The sequence below is a fragment of the Diadema antillarum genome, unplaced genomic scaffold (genome assembly GCF_040938485.1).
Source record: "Diadema antillarum isolate AM-2024a unplaced genomic scaffold, OU_Dant_1.0 seq00000333_RagTag, whole genome shotgun sequence".
In the NCBI taxonomy this organism is placed as follows: domain Eukaryota; kingdom Metazoa; phylum Echinodermata; class Echinoidea; order Diadematoida; family Diadematidae; genus Diadema; species Diadema antillarum.
The window spans coordinates 1,164,114-1,181,847 of NW_027271349.1; the positions used below are offsets into that span (position 1 = coordinate 1,164,114).

Consider the following 17,734-nt stretch of genomic DNA (forward strand, 5'->3'; position numbering starts at 1 on the left):
CCACTAAACATAATTAATTAATAACTATATATGGCGACTGATGCCTCCACCATAATGCATGATTGTCCCAATAGGTGTATGGTACAGTGGACTCCCGTTATAACGAAGTCCTCGGGACCGGCAGTTTTCTTTCGTTATATCGGAATTTCGCTATAACCGAACAAATAAACAATAGAAATACATAGAGTGGATGACATTGCAGCCCAAATTTTTACTTCGTTATAACCGGAATTTCGTTATAACCGTGTTCGTTATAACGGGAGTGCACTGTACAATGTTTTCACAATGTGTGATGACTGGCAAAATATTCAAATGACAGGTTTGTCAGGAATACCTTGAATGTTCACATTTATTGAACTAGATTTGCTATAATTGTTTAAGAGTACAGGTACATGTATTTGGGGAATTGAGGATTTTCACTTGACTTCTGACCGACCCTTTTATAAGTTTGTGCATTGAGTAATTTTCAAGGTATGAAGAAAGAGTGTAATTACAGTATAAAATAGATTTTTTTGCACTTAAAGTTCAAGTTCAAGTTCAAGTTCATATTTATTCGTTTTTTCCACAATATACAAACATAAATCTCACTTTCTTAAGTGACAGAAACAATGCATACAATTGTACAGAGAAGACAACAATAGGAAAAAAAAACTAACAGTAGCGATACATTGCAATAGGTGCTAAGATAACGAAAGTGAAATAGTTTTCAATATAATATGCACTGTGTGAAAAAAACCTGGCCTTTGACCCTTAACCTTTGACCTTCTGGCTGGAAATTTCCCAGAGAATCTCCATTAGGTAATACACGTATATATCAAGTTTTAAAAATAATAATGCAAGCATTGCATATACTAGTATATGAGGGAAATAGTAAAATTTTGAGGAGTTGACCTTGACCTTTGACCCCCTGACTATTGACCCATGACCCCTACATTCCCTAGATAATCCCTGCCAGTCAGTACATGCATATGTACCAAGTTCCATGAAGATATATTGAACCATTTGCAAGAAAGTGAAATTGTAACATTTTCACCTAACCTTTGACCTTTTGACCTTTGACCTTACGACATGAAACTCTCTCTGGAGAATCTTTATGCAGTAGTACATGTCTACACTAAGTTTCAAGAAAATACTTTCAGACATTGCATGGATATGGGGGGAAATAGCAAGATTTTTGGCATTTGACCTTGACCTTTTGACCTTTGACCTCTTGCCAATGTCACTAAAATTTACTCAACTAATTGCCCCATCATACATCATCCTTGGACCAAGTTTGGTGCAAGCTGCGTCATCCAGTTTTGAGTTATCGCGTAAACAGATACAATTTCATGATTTGACCTTGACCTTTGACCTTTGGCCGAGTTCACCCAAAATCTAGTCAATAATTGCCCCATCATACTTTATACTTGGACCAAGTTTGGTAAAATTCCAGTGGATATTACTCAAGTTATCGGGTAAACGAAAGTGGACGGACGTACGTATGGACAACCCGAAAACATAATGCCTCCGGCACCACTTCGTGGCGGCGGCATAAAAACCATATTTGAAGATAGAAATCCTTAAATTTGCATTTACCTTCTGCTGCTTTTACTTCTGGAATCATTTCCTGGTGTATGCTCCGCATTTCTCTCTAATGAAACATCATACATAAAACACTTTAACGTCTGAAATCAGCACTTTTGTCTCCTCGACCAGCACTCGCTGATTACAAACTTTTTAAAATAAAACTCATCACAACCCAGTCGCCCTCACCCATCTAGTGTGTATTGCTTCTGGTGAACACAATCTTATAAAAGGGGATTCAGATCTATAAGTGAGCCATGACCAAACTAAGCAATGACAGATGATAGTAAGAGTGAAAAAGAATGATACACAAATTCAATCGATCCAGTAAGATGCTCAATGCTCAGGAAGAATGTATTTTCACAAATCTGAAGAAAAATGGCAAGAATCTGAAAATACTACATGAATATTTTGTTCGATTTGTGTAAAGCACAGTGACTTTTTCGTAAGGATTCAACCTTTATGAAGCATTAAAGCATATTGAAGTCTCCTCCTGGCTTGTCATGCTACCAATTAAGTTCATCTTGATCACCTGTAAAATGAAAGTTTTTGTGTTGGTAATCTTTCGTCAAAATTGAGTATAACAATTATATTACACTTTCTTTTTTTCACAAGAATGTTGATCAAATCAAAATCAAACCTGTGAATGAGAGTAAAATCCATGGAAGCAAGGCATTATTCAAATTATGCTTGGGAAAACATTAATTTCATGCTTCAAATTATAAATGAGATCAGTGAAGAACCATGCATTACATACAGCGATAGCTTCTTTATGAGATCAGTTGTGACACTAATCTCCAGACTTGGGAAGGAGGTTCATCATTCATTAGTCACATTTTAGTGTTAATCAATTTAATCAATTTAAGCAGTGCAATGGACGAAGTTGGTAAGGAGAATTTCGCTGACAAACTGATATGTATTTTTCTGTTGACTAAATACGTGTTATTTCACATTGTCTTTGCAATCTTGTATTTGATGTTAGCAATACATGTACTAGTATATATGCCAGGACTTACCAGTAAACTTCATCAGGAACCTGATTGTTTTCTGAATGCATTGTTTCACTACAAAAGCAACATCTATGTCCTTTACACCCACTCCCTGAGCCTCAGTGATGAAGGTAATTTCATGTCTGTCCAGCCAGTAGAATGAGCGAATGCTCATCGTCTGTGTACAAATAAAGCAGAGAAGTGTTAACAGTAAGATTTACAGTAATAGCAAACATACATCTACAGAGCACACATCATTAAGACACATTCATGCTAATATTGAGATACATGCCGTTTGTTCTTGTAATAATTTTTTTTTCTCTTATCTTTTTTTTTTCTGATTTCATAAATACATATATTAATACAATACAATATTTATGCGATCAGAAAAAAAATGATCTATTATGGAAAGAAGGTAAGTTTCATTGATTGCCTGTTGTTCATTTATGTATTGTTCTTTGTCATTCAACTCTTAAGTTTATATTTGTTTTTGTTTGCAGCAAATGAAATAAGGGCAGTCAAAAAGGGATTATAGCCTTGATAGGTTAATGGCTTTATCTGCTAATCCCTCACATCTGCTGTGCTTTCATGTTTCAGATGATATGTTATCCAACCTTATTTTCATCAATTTTGGGTAGTATTTCGCATTGTATTTTAGTTATGGTTTTAGCGTGAAATATGATACATAATTCATTATGTTGTTTTTCTTTATGCTGCACCTTTTTTGAAAGATGTGAAACAAACTTGAAACTTGAAACATTCACATGGTCATAATATCTCAATCCTATTCCATCCCATTGCATTGAGATTGGCTGTTTTAATTCAAATCAAACTTAGTAAGACAATAACTTGATAACTCAAAGTATAAATCATAATAAAAAAATGCATTAGTACAACCTCAACTTCCAGCTTACAGCTGCCCTTTGACTGTCACTATTTGCCTTCCTTTTTAAAGAACAAAATATACAAGGTGTTACTACAAAACTAGCCCTCTTCCTCAAATGTTACAAAATACAAGTACAAGGTAAGGTAGAACAGAGACAAAAAAAAAAAAATATTTAAGCATGAAACACTCACTGCAGTATCCACCACCTCCTTGTTTACAGACTGAGTGATGTTGACTTCGCCCTCACGCCATCTCACGTAGAACTGTTCACCATAGCCACCTCGTGCCTCAACAAAGCCCTTTGCCGCCTTCTCATTTTGAATCTCCTGCAATTTTATATATATATATATATATATATATATATACATATACACAATTGTATATATATATATATATATATATATAGAGAGAGAGAGAGAGAGAGAGAGAGAGAGAAAAAAAAAATCTGAGAACTAAAATTTAACTTCATTGTAGCCAAATTTCATTATAATCGTGGTATAATTGATTATAAGGGGAGAGCAATGGAATAGAAAATAGTGAGATTCTGGTGTACCTCTAAAGATTGTGACTAAATACTTCTGAGATTAATAAAGGATACTTCATTGCCATTAAGATACACACCTGAGACAAACCCTTAATGTCATCATGAAGGATGAAGGGAACTGTGCTCCTCTCTCCTGCTCTTGTATGCTCTGGCACATATGCTGTGCAAATAACCTTTTTGCCAATAAAGAACCTGTCAATCACTCCAACAATCCACCATTGACAAAAGTGGTTGACGGTCAATTCCAAGGTGTTCTTTCCTAAACTGACAGTGCCAGAAGTTACTGATGCCACAGAAAACAGTTCTGAGTCTGAAAGAAAACAAGAAAACATTAAACAAGAATTTCATTTTGGTTCTGTTTAAGAGAATTGTGCCAATGAAAGAGCTACTAAATTATTTCTCGGTAAAGTGTGAACCTTAAGAAGACAAAAAGTTGTATCATGAAAACGAAACACTGAGAATCTGCAATCAAAGTCTCGGCATTAGAGAGTCAAAGGCTGATGCTAAAAAGCCATAGGCAATAACCCTGTGAAGTCTTTTAAGTCTCAGGACAATAAATCATTCTCACCAGCCAAAATCTAGACCTGTGGCTCGAGGGTTTGAGCCTCGCCATTACAACAAGACAGAAATACACCCCCCCCAAAAAAAAAAAAAACAAATTGTGCTGTTTCTTGTGTGGTATAGCACAACAGAATATTACCTCTATGTACAACATGTATGGTACAAGATGCAATATCCATTTAAAGGGATGGTATAGTTTCGTTTGAGACCTGGATTCAGGCTTCTAACTCTTTTAGATAGGATGAGAATCCTCTTATAAAATATGAGAAAACACATAATCCTAAAGGAAATTCTATGTTTATTTGATGATAATTGGTTTTGAAATGGCCGAGATATATTTAAAATAAAGCGATCAGAATAACAGATGGGACCCACCTTTCATTAGGATTGCTTTGTTTTACTTTGTTTTTCATTCTCGGCCAATTCAAAACTGATTTTTATCAAAATAACTTCTTATTCTTAGTCCTCTTATTCTTAGTCCTCTTAAAATGGTATGCTCTGTAACATTCCATAAGTGGTTTCTTGGTATCCTGCAAAAAAGTTAAAAGCTCAATCCTCCTCTCCACCAATACTATATCATCCCTTTAATACCGTCACTGCGATGGTACAGCAGAATGGATGCGCGGTGAGGTTGCGTGAACATGGCACAGTGTGGCATGATGATTTTGAATGGTTTCCCAAGTTGTTCAAAGGGTGAAGTGAACTTCAGACCAGCTGCAATCACTACTTCTCCTTCCCCAAGGATCAGGTCATCTGGAGCTTTCAGGAGCGGTTGGATATTAATTTGGTGATGCTCATCTAACTCTGTGGCAATCTGTATACCATAGTGCTCCAGGGCTCGCAGGGTTACATCAAAATCATCTTGACTGGTGGCCACAAATTGTTCCGCATTGCCTGTATTGTCTGTGTTAGTGCAGAAGCAAAAATACAATGATATAAATTAACTTGAAGTCAGCCAATATCAAATTCAGATAGAAAAGTATTCTGTTCATGGCAGCCACCTCATCTAATAAGACAGATGACTTCTAACAAGACGGAAGTCATAGGAGTATGAAAGATAATCTAGTTTGCATATTCATTTTTCCAGAGTTTGAAAAGAGCATGTTATTCTCCAGTTCGTATACAAATATGATTATCATCACAATAAAACCTAACCAACAAATGGTAACAAACAAACATAGTTTTGCAAAAGTCACTTCGAGGATTTGATGCAGTCAAGCACACGGGAGATGAGGCATTTGTTCATGATAGTTTAATTTGAAATACTTTCAGTAAAGAATCTCATAATTGTACCGTCAGCCTTGTCTAAGTTGGCCTTCCATGAGTAGAAAAATAATTACCTTAAAGAAAAAATCTACCATAATTAGATATAAACCTGTGTTCATTCAGCTGTGAAAGGTGAAATTCACTAAGGGTATCCAGTGAGGTACGTGGGAAACTTAAAATACATTTTTGTTTTTAACAAATAAGACAGTAAACACCACATCTTATTTATTGTTATTCATAAAATAGCATTGGCACAAAATCTTAAAGTTAGGATATGGATGTTCAAGTTTATTGACGATTTTAGCTCTGATGATTCTAAGGAGGCATCCATTTTTGTTTCTACATATTTCTTTGTTCGTACAAAACTCTTACTCCACTAATGGCGTCTCCTAAATGATGTAAAAACACATAATCCTTCAAGTGTCCCACTTGCCCCAGTGTCCCACTTACCCCATTTTTAAATTGCTTAATACCTTCTGGTTCCCTTGTATATTAATGAGATAAGGTTGGTGGTACAGCACATTTTGAAAATGTCTGAGATAGAACTGACACAAAAAGTAATAAAGATAATCGAAAGTTTTTTTCCCCCTAAAATACAAGTCAATCTTCTCTCTCTCTCTCTCTTTTTTTTCCGGGGGGGGGGGGGGGGGGGGGGCAAATATTACACTTGTAAAAATGTTTTGTAGCTTTGGGGAATGTAACTTTGTCAGGGCGACAAGGAGCTGAGTCATGAATTCATGTTACCAAAAATTGGATTTTCTTTCTTTACTATGGATTGAAAATTAAAAAGGAATAGTGCAGAAGCAGCTTTTTTTATGAGTTACAATATCCTCAACACTGAATAACATCGATTAGATGTGCATCAGATGTAAATATCTTCTACAGATGATTACCGTGTTCAACAGTTGCTGGTTTCAGAACTTGACTCTCAGGAACTGCACCCAATGTTTGCCTATATGAAGAAAGTAAACAAATGTTGACAGGAAAAGAAAAGCCTGAAGTTACAAACAATCTTTGTGTCTATTGCATTTTACTTGGAAATAAGACATCATTCTACGTCAAAACAGCTCCAACAATAAGCAAATCTTGTCCACTGGAAAAACATCTTTTGAGGAGCAAAAACACTTTTTTTGCAATGAACTGTAAATTCTGAAGTTTGAAAGTGTAAGACGCTCACAGGAACACGAAACAGCCAGAATTTAAAACCAGTCATTTCATTGTTTGCAGACATAAGGCCTACTATCATTCTGCTTTACATGCTCCCGCCTGAGGTGTTATTTAGCTGAATAACAAAAGGCTTTGAAATACATTTATGCCCTCCTACATGGCAGGGGCTATTACCTTTCTTTTATGTAGAATACATCAAGGATTCTTTAAGATAAAGAGACTGTAAACAGTGTAGTGCTAGCTGGACATCACACATTGTGAAGGTAAACAGACGTGGTAACACAGGTCAGGGCACTGCCACTAGGTTCATTTGCAGCATTGTTGTGACCTGTGAACAAACTCCACTACAATCCTGACTGTCAATCAAAGAACGAAGTGTTTTATTTCAATGATGCACTCGGGATTTATCGTTCTTAAAAAATGTTGATACTGTACTTTCTAAACTGCAATAAAATTTGCATATCAATAAAAACACACAAAAAAAAACAAGGAAAAGTAGAAATTACGCGGTGCGTAATATATGTCCCCACCGGAAGTAGCATTTTGTAGAAAAATGTACAATATAGGTAAAAAATCAAGGTCAAAGGTCAAAGAAGTCAAAGGTCAATATTCTGTGAAGTTTTGAAGCCCTCACCTAGTGCCATCACATAAAGCAAACAGAATTGAAATCGGGTTTGAACTGGTGAAGGAGTAGCATTTTGTAACCAATGTACAATATACAGTAGGTCAAAAATCAAGGTCAAAGGTCAAAGAAGTCAAAGGTCAAAATTTTGTGTCAAAGTTTTGAAGCCCTCACCTAGTGCCATCACATAAAGCAAACGGAATCGAAATCAGGTTAGAAATGGCGAAGGAGTAGCATTTTGTAGCAAAATGTACAATACAGGTCAAAAATCAAGGTCAAAGGTCAAAGAAGTCAAAGGTCAAAATTCTCTGTAGAAGTTTTGAAGCCCTCACTTAGTGCCATCACATAAAGCAAACGGAATAGAAATTGGGTTAGAAATGGCGAAGGAGTAGCATTTTGTAGCAAAATGTACAATATAGGTCAAAGGTCAAGGTCAAAGGTCACACTTGAAATTCTGTGTAGAAGTTTCAAAGCTCCCATGTAGTGCTATCATATAAAGCAAACAGAATCAAAATTGGCTCATAAATGACAGAGAAGTAGCAAATTTAACATTTTGATCACACACGGACGAACACACGGACAGACGGACACACACACGGACACACATACGTACGGAGCCCATTTCGAGTCCCCTGCTCGGGGACAATAAACACCACAAACAATTCCTTGAAAGACTGGTATATGAACAGGTGTGTGGTGTAAAAGTTCAATATAAATTCTAAGAAAGTTTCAAATACATACTTTAAAGACAAGTAGCCTAAGATAATAAACAGTACAAAAGAAGTCACTTTTAGATATTGAAACCTTGAAGAAATGTAGGGAATTTCATCAATCAAAATAACCTGAAAGGGATATATAGCATAAATATTATTCACAAATTCACAGGACATCTAGATATATGTGTATATCTAATGAAATATGACAAATTTCACCTTGACATCAAGTCATGGACATCATCATGTGCATACTGGAGAGGAACTTTCCCTCTATTGTCAGTAACATTTGGGTCTGCCCCATGCTGAAGAAGGTAGAGGATAAGGGCTTTCTCAGGTGCAAGATTGCCATCACAGGAATCATCAATGATCTGTGTTTATTGTAGAAAAATATATTGTAAACAGAATCCACCGTGAGAAGTGACTTAAGACATGAAACATAAAGCAACAACCCTCAGGATTTGATGCCCACCTGAGCTCCAAGAGAAGGTCAACCATAATGCCAAGATCCCTGTGGTGCTCCCATATCATTATCTGCATTGACAGTATTTGTTCAGGTACCACAGAATTAATTACTGTGTTTGTTCCTGCAACTGAGATACAGTATCTACTCACACTGCAACCATACCTGTTCAATTTTGAAAAAAAAAAAACCAAAAAACTAAGATGATAACTGAAATCATTTTACCCTTGGTAGTCCAACCCCAGCAGAACACATCAGTGACACTTTAAATTAATCAGATCATCCACTCAAAAGTAGCATTTTTTCCACTTTGATGCTGCCAACGCCGGATGAGAAGACTACAACAATTCAAGCCGTCACCGCTGGACAATGATGTACAGAAAATATGCAGAGAAGTCAATATATCGTCAATCTTCTAGCATAATAAAAAAAATTGCTTGACTTGTCTCTTTCAAAAAGCAGGGGATGATCATTGTACTTCGTAAAAATATTCTCGAGATAAAAAAAAAACCTCCACAAATTATTAACACAATATGCATCATTTGCTTTGGTCATCTATGTCTTTTCTTGCTTTTCAAATCTTCCTCAATTCTTTTACAGATTTCTTTTTCCAACAGATACTGCAAATTTGTTTCACATAACCCTTTTCCTGTTTTATTTCTGAACAGTATGTATTTGTGATTACACCAAAAGGCAATTGTCAAATGCTAAACTAATTCATTTTCCTTATGAGCTTTTAGTTCTATGCATACCCGTTATCTCAAAATCAACATTATGTATATGTGCATAAGTTTGATTACAAAAAAAGAAATTCTTATTTGATTTACACTAAATAAACATATGTAAATTAACTTCATTTACATCGAAATGTTGTCATATTCCCATCTGTTTTGATGTGCCATCTATACAATTTTCTTTTTACTGGTAAAAATTATACAAAGTCTTTAAATTAAATCCTGTTAATTTGTTTTCTTTACAATAACACAGGTTATTCAACCAATCAAGTTACGAGTTGAATATCTTTTCCCAATATATACATCTGTTGCTATCGTGACAATGTGTACAAAGAAGTCTATAAAATTGTTTGGTTGGAACATCTTGAATAAATCCTTTCTGATATCTTATTCCAATTCTTATCTAAGGACTTTTGAATAATCTATTATTAAATATTATACATGATACCATACAATTGCTTATCCATGATTTTGGGAATTTTGAGATTTTTGAAAATGTAATAAAAAAATCAATGTTAGCTTACATGTCCGTCGTTTAAGTTGGGTGAGAATTTCTTTAGTGGATATATAGTAGATAGATACATAGTTGCCATTCTTGAAAATGTCTTTGAAAAATACAATTTTGCTTTGATACCAACCATCATAATATAAAGTATTTTTAAGGAAAGTTATATTCTTATTACCATTGATGCCATAAAATGCCATATGATACTCCATGTACCATAGGTTGATATTTCAAACAAATATTATTCTCTACCTTTGACCAAGCTTCTAATATCTCAATATAGAACACTGGGAGTTGATTCTTACTTATCACTTTTATTTTCTAACGATCTAAATTTGAATTCTAATCCACCAAGACAGTTAAACTAATAAAACACATTTCACTCCATGTTCCTTTTGCTGCACTTAGAGCGTGTTGAATCCATCTGTTGGAAACTGGGTTTTTGCTTCTGAAGGTCGATCATAGTAACACCTCCATTTTCAAACTTTTTAGTCATGATACTGTAAAAGTGGAAATTTTCGCGGTGTTAAAATTTTCGCGCATTTCGCGCTACCAAAAACTAGCACGAAAATAAAAGCATGCGAATATTTTTACTTGCCATACGTTCCTGTGCGTGATGTCTTGATTCCGCGGAATTAAAAACACGCGAAACTCTTCTGACCCGGCCAAGCGCGAAAAATTAGTTGCGCGAAAATATCCACTTTTACAGTAGTTTGTTTCACATTTTAAATGTTTGCGAAAAGAAAGGTACATAACATAAAATTCCGTCTTTTAAATATTTCTCAGAAATTGTGTCAACCATACGTAAATGAACTATCTGAATTAAAGCTCTCGTTTTTACAATAATCAATCTACCAAAGAGAGTAAGTTTTCTGTATCTCCAATAGTCAAAAAATTCTCCAAAAGCCTTTGCAGTTTTGTGAGTTTGTTTTCCCAATTCAAAGCTTGAACTTTATCCATATCAGGTGAATTATAAAGCCCTAAGTACTTTGTGGGTGTGTCTGTCCACAAGATCGAGTATTTTGACTTGGCAGCTCCCAGCCACATTACTAATGTTTTGCTCTTTTTAAATTTTGGTCTAGCTACATTTCAAAACAATTCCTTCATCTTTAAAACAGAAATACCATTTATGCACTTATCATTTCTTATTTGGATCTCTTGACATAAATTCTGCAGCAAGAACAAAAAGTACAGCTGAAAGTAGGCAACCTTGCCCAATACCTCTTTGTATTAAAAAAAAGACTCAGATATCCAGCCATTTATTAACACTAAAAGCCAAATAGATACGTACAATACTTTTATCCATGTCTGAAAAATATTACCAAAATAAAATTTTTCTAAGCACAAAAACACAAAATTAAAGTCAATTGCAATAATTTATGCATCAAAAGTTTTAGAAAATTCTGCAATCATTACTGCACCATCTATCCCTTTCATATATTCAATAATATCAATTGTCATACATTATATTGAAAGATGATAATCAATTTTTTTTATACAACCAATTTGATTTGCGTTTACAATTTCACTAATCACTAACTGCAAGCGTGTGGCTAAAAGTGCGACTGATATAGTCTCAGTTCAAGTGTAATGGGTCTCCAATTTTCTAAACATTGCTGATCTCCTTTTTCATGAATCAATGTTATGAGGCTTTTTTTTTTAATTTCAGACATTTCTTTCTTATGAAACATTCATTAAGAAAATTCAGCAAAACAAATTGAATTTCATCCCTAGAGATTTGGTAAAATTCTATAGGTATACTATCAGAACCAGTTGATTTGCTTTTATTCATTGAATCTTTCCTTCTTATGAAACATTCATTAAGAAAATTTAGCAAAACAAATTGAATTTCATCCCTACAGATTTGGTAAAATTCTATAGGCATACTATCAGAACTGGGTGATTTTTTTTAATCATTGAAAAACCGCATACTTGCATTCAGCAATAGCTAGCAAACCATTGCATGTTCTTTGCTCAATTAAACATCTGTCTTTTTCTACTAAAAATAATTCTTGTTTATTTCTCTTTTTGATTTACATTTTTCAAAACCTAGAAAATAATTCGTGCACTTCCCCCTTTTTCTAGCGATTTAACTCTTGCTTGCTTGCTAACTTACAGCTGCACCTCTACATTCTCTTTCATGAATTTGCTCAAGTTCTTTTGTAACATAATCTGTGTATTTAAATCACTGTGTCTGTAGAAGGTTGAAATTGTGTGGAATTCTTGGAAATCACATGAGCAACAACTAAAGTCTATAGTGCTCACCTGCATAATTTAGTTTCGAGATTGCTTTACTATGAAATTACTAGAGGGAAATCAACTAAAAATTGTGGAAAAAATATGCAAGGGTGCACTTGTTCATGTTAGCATCTGTACAATCATGTTACAATTTTATGAAAAATGTAACATATTTGCTGTGAGTATATTGTTTTAAAGTACAAGGGAATACCTTTGTTAGGGAAGGTGAACATTCAACATGTCTTTTGTCATCACTGCAGAGTCTGACAGCTGTGTGAAGACATGTTCGACCATTGCCGGAGGGAGTGTTCAGGTCAGCATTGTGATCCACAAGAGCCTCTATCACAGATGAGTGACCATGCCATGTAGCAAGATGCAATGGTGTGAAGCCTGTCCGATCAGTACTGTTAATCAGGTCATCAACCTTGAAAATTTTTGGGCAAAACCAGAAGTCAACTTTAAGAACAAAACAGCATATTGCTGTTTATGAATGCACACACTCACTTCATTTCTAAAGTAATAAGTATTACATGAGTAAACACATTGATGCTGCATGGCAATTTTTTTTTTTCGAATTGTCATAATCATCTACCGTACTCAAACAAAACTTGAATGAAAGAATCTAGTTTACACAGACAAATCTATTAAAAGTTTTTATTGAAAGCACTCTGATGCAAGTGTTAAGTGTGCTGCACATTGTGTGCATGCATTTATTCAGAGCTTGAAAGTGTAATTTACCTGTGATCTCCCACCAGCAACTTCAGGCTCCGTGGTACAGGCAGTGCTCTTGATGAAATGAACAACAATGTTGACATATCCTTCTTTTGCTGCAACATGCAGAGGTGTGTAGTCTTTACTGTCTGTGATGTCTACCCTGGCACCATTAGCGACCAGACAGATCACGACCTCAAGATGTCCATGTTTAGCTGCCCTATGAAGGGATGTTGTGCCTTCTCCTGTCGAGCCATTGACATCAGCACCTTTGCTGACGAGATAATCCACAATGTTCAGTTGACCTTCTGCAGCTGCAATGCCTAAAGCTGTGACACTGGCAGTGTCTCTACTACCACATTCCTCCATGAGAAAAGACACAACTGGAAGATTTCCTCCTTGGATCGCAACATGTAAAGGACTTTGACCTCTCACATTGTTTGCATTCACATCTGCAGCTTTACTCACGAGAGAGGCGACTACTTGAAGGTTCCCTGCTCTTGTCGCAATGTGTAGAGGTGTGTCACCGTCTACAGCTGTAGCATTAGCATCAGCACCATTATCAACAAGACATGTGAACAACTCCATATCACCTTTCTGAATTGCAATATGTAGAGGGGTCATGCCATCCTCATTAGCTTCATTTACATCAGCTCCCTTTTGTATCAAATAGCAGGAGATTTGCATATGTCCTTTTTGAAGTGCAATCTGTAGGGGACTGGATCCATGTTTAGTCCTTTCATTGACATTTGCGCAATTCTCAACTAAACACTTTACTACTTGTACATGTCCATAGCGTGATGCAATGTGAATGGGGGAGAAACCCTTTTTAGTGCTAGTGCTACAGTCAGCACCATTGTTGGCAAGACAGCTAACAATTTCAGCGTTGCCATTTTGACAAGCTACATGAATAGGTGTGAAACCAGCAGAACTGACAATATTAACATCAGCTCCCTCTTTGATAAGGTAATCAATAACACCAAAGTTCTTATTGTAGACAGCAAAATGAAGACAGGCAAAGCCATCATTGTTGCAAATGTTGATATCAGCACCTTTCTGAACAAGATACTTCACAATCTCGAGATGCCCATTTAATGCTGCGATGTGTAATGGGGTAAAACCATCTTGGTCTTGGACATTAACTTCAGCATTTACATCCACAAGATAAGTAACAACCTCACAGTGGCTGTTTAGCATTGCCAGGAGAAGAGGTGAACGCCACTTCTTACTTTTGCTGGTAGAAGTTACATCAGCTCCATTGTGTACAAGGATTTTAGCAACCTTGAGATGTCCATTTTGACATGCAAGTCGCAAGGGGTGTAAATCATCAACAGTTCCAGCATTCACATCAGCTCCGCAGCTAACAAGGTAGGAAACAACATCTGGGTGTCCATTCAGAGATGCAAGGGTGAGGGCGGTGTAACCTTGTTTATCAGCAGCATTAATATCAGCTCCTTTGACAACAAGATACCTTGCCACTTCAAGATGACCATTTCTGCAAGCTCCTTGTAATGGTGTACAGCCTTCTTCATTTTGAGCATTTACATCACATCCATTGTCAGCAAGATACTGGACAACTTTGATATGCCCATTCACAGATGAACTGTATAGAGGCCTGCATCCTTCTTCACTTTTTGCATTCATATCTGCCCCCTTGTGAATGAGGTAGGAAACAATCTCCAGATATCCTTTCATGGATGCAAGAAGGAGAGCAGATTGACCTTGAGCATTGGTAGTATTCAGAAATGCTCCTTTACAAACAAGACAATCAACCACTTCAAAGTGCCCATGGAGAGATGAAATGTGCAACGGTGTGTAACCATCCTTATTGCTTGCATTAATGTTAGCCCCACTATTAACAAGATATTCTACAATCTCCAAAAATCCATTCTGACAAGCTACATGCATAGATGTATATCCATCTTTGCTTCCAGCATTCAAATTGGCTCCCTTTTCACAGAGAAAAGAAACTATTTCACAATGTCCATTGAGTGATGCAAAGGAAAGTGGTGTTAGACCTTTGCTATCAGCAGCGTTATAATCAGCCCCATTGTTCAAAAGATAAGAGACGATACTTGAGTGGCCATGTAAAGATGCAAGCATGAGTCCATTGGTGCCTTGTTTATCAGAAGCATTTATATCAGCTCCATTTTCAACTAGGATTGTAACAACTTCAAGATGTCCATTTAAACATGCAAGTGACAAGGAACTTAAACTGTCCACAGTTCCAACATTCACATCAGCTCCACAGTTCAAGAGGTGGGATACAACATCTGCGTGCCCATTAAAAGATGCAAGAGTGAGGGCGCTGAGACCTTGTTTGTCAGCAGCATTCACATCAGCTCCTTTGTCAATTAAATAGCATGCAACTTCAAGATGTCCATTCAGAGATGCTCCTTGTAAGGGCGTGTAACCGTTTTTGTTGGTAGAACTTACATCAGATCCATTTTCAACAAGGACTTTAGCAACATTGAGATGTCCATTCTCACATGCAAGTCTCAAGGGTCTTAAATCATCCACAGTTCCAGCATTCAAATCAGCTCCATGGTTAAGAAGGTAGGAAACAACATCTGTGTGTCCATTCAAAGATGCAAGGGTGAGGGCAGTGTGTCCTTGTTTGTCAGCAGCATTAATATCAGCTCCTTTGCCAACAAGATACTTTGCCACTTCAAGATGGCCATTTCTGCATGCTCCTTGTAAGGGTGTGTAACCATCCTTGTTGGCATAATTCACATTAGCTCCACTATCAACCAAGATAGTAGCAACTTTGAGATGTCCATTTTGACATGCAAGTCTCAAGGGTCTTAAATCATCCACAGTTCCAGTGTTCAAATCAGCACCATGGTTCACAAGGTAGGAAACAACATCTGCCTGTCCATTCAGAGATGCAAGGGTGAGGGCAGTGTAACCTTGTTTGTCAGCAGCATTAATATCAGCTCCTTTGCCAACAAGATACTTTGCCACTTCAAGATGACCATTTCTGCATGCTCCTTGTAAGGATGTGTAACCATCCTTGTTGGCATAATTCACATTAGCTCCACTATCAACCAAAACAGTAGCAACTTTGAGATGTCCATTTTGACAGGCAAGTCTCAAGGGTCTTATATCTCCACAGTTCCAGTATTCAAATCAGCACCATGGTTCACAAGGTAGGAAACAACATCTGCCTGTCCATTCAGAGATGCAAGGGTGAGGGCAGTGTAACCTTGTTTGTCAGCAGCATTAATATCAGCTCCTTTGCCAACAAGATACTTTGCCACTTCAAGATGACCATTTCTGCATGCTCCTTGTAAGGATGTGTAACCATCCTTGTTGGCATAATTCACATTAGCTCCACTATCAACCAAAACAGTAGCAACTTTGAGATGTCCATTTTGACAGGCAAGTCTCAAGGGTCTTATATCATCCACAGTTCCAGCATCTACATCAGCACCACGGTTCACAAGGAAGGAAACAACATCTGCCTGTCCAGTCAGAGATGCAAGGGTGAGGGCAGTGTGACCTTGTTTGTCAGGAGCATTAACATAAGCTTCTTTGTCAAGCAAATAGTGTACAACTTCTAGATATCCATGTTGACTTGCCCCTTGTAAGGGTGTGTAACCATCCTTGTTGGCATAATTCACATCACATCCATTGTCAACAAGGATTCTAGCAACCTTGAGATGTCCATTTTGACTAGCAAGTCTCAAGGGTCTTAAATCATCCACAGTTCCAGCATTCACATCAGCTCCATGGTTCAGAAGACAGGTTACAACATCTTGACAGCCATTCAGAGATGCAAGGGTGAGTGCACTGTGACCTTGTTTGTCAGAGGCATTCACATTGGCTCCTTTGTCAATCAGGTAGCATGCAACTTCAGTCTGTCCATTCTGAGATGCCTCATGTAATGGTGTGCAACCATTCTTGGTGACAAAATTAACATCAGCATCACCATCAACAAGAATTTTAGCAATTTGGAAATGTCCATTCTGACATGCAATATACAAACGTGTGTAGCCATTTTCATCAACAGAATCCACATCAACTCCCTCATCAATAAGGATCTTGACAACTTTGTGATGTCCATTTTGACATGCAAGCCCTAATGCACTTACATTATTGTTGTTTCGGATATTTTTATCTGCACCCATATCAAGCAACAATGATACAATGTTGGCATGCCCATTTTCACATGCAACAGCCAAGGGCGTAAACTTATCCTCAGTACAAGCATTGAGATCGGCATCAGCATGAATGAGAGTTTGTGCAATTCTAAGATGTCCAGGGTGGCATGCAGCATGTAAAGGAGTGAGACCATGCCTACTTGAAGCATTCACATGGCTACCTCTTTTAATCAAGTATTCAACTGCTTCAACATGGCCCCTTCCAGATGCTATGATTAAAGGTGTGTTACCATTACTGTCAGTGGCATTTATATTGGCCCCTTGAGTAACAAGAACATTTACAACTTCTTTGTTGTCAGATGCAACATGCAAGGGTGTCAAATCCCCATCATTCAGAGCATTGACATTGGCTCCTTTGTCTAGAAGATATTTCACAAAATCAAGGTGTCCCATTCCAGATGCAACATGTAAAGGAGAAAAACCATGTTTATTTTTTACATTGATATCAGATCCCTTTTCAACAAGATATTTTGTAACCTCAAGATGTCCCTCAAAACATGCACTGAGCAATGATGTGTTACCATTTCTGTCATCCTTATCACTCAAAGCACCAACATTGGCTCCTTTGTCAAATAGATATTTGACAATGTCAAGGTGTCCCCCTACAGA

General features: G+C 36.8%; 1 protein-coding gene across 1 annotated transcript; it reads right to left on the reverse strand.

The window, feature by feature from the left end:
• Window positions 1-5,114: 5,114 nt before the first annotated feature.
• On the reverse strand, window positions 5,115-16,091 carry LOC139730752 (uncharacterized; the record flags this gene model as incomplete). The annotated part of the gene is made up of 5 exons (XM_071641614.1): window positions 5,115-5,446; window positions 6,703-6,761; window positions 8,531-8,682; window positions 12,463-12,675; window positions 12,990-16,091. Coding segments are annotated over 5 exons (3,858 nt in total), but the record flags the coding sequence as incomplete, so codon positions are not given.
• Window positions 16,092-17,734: the final 1,643 nt, after the last annotated feature.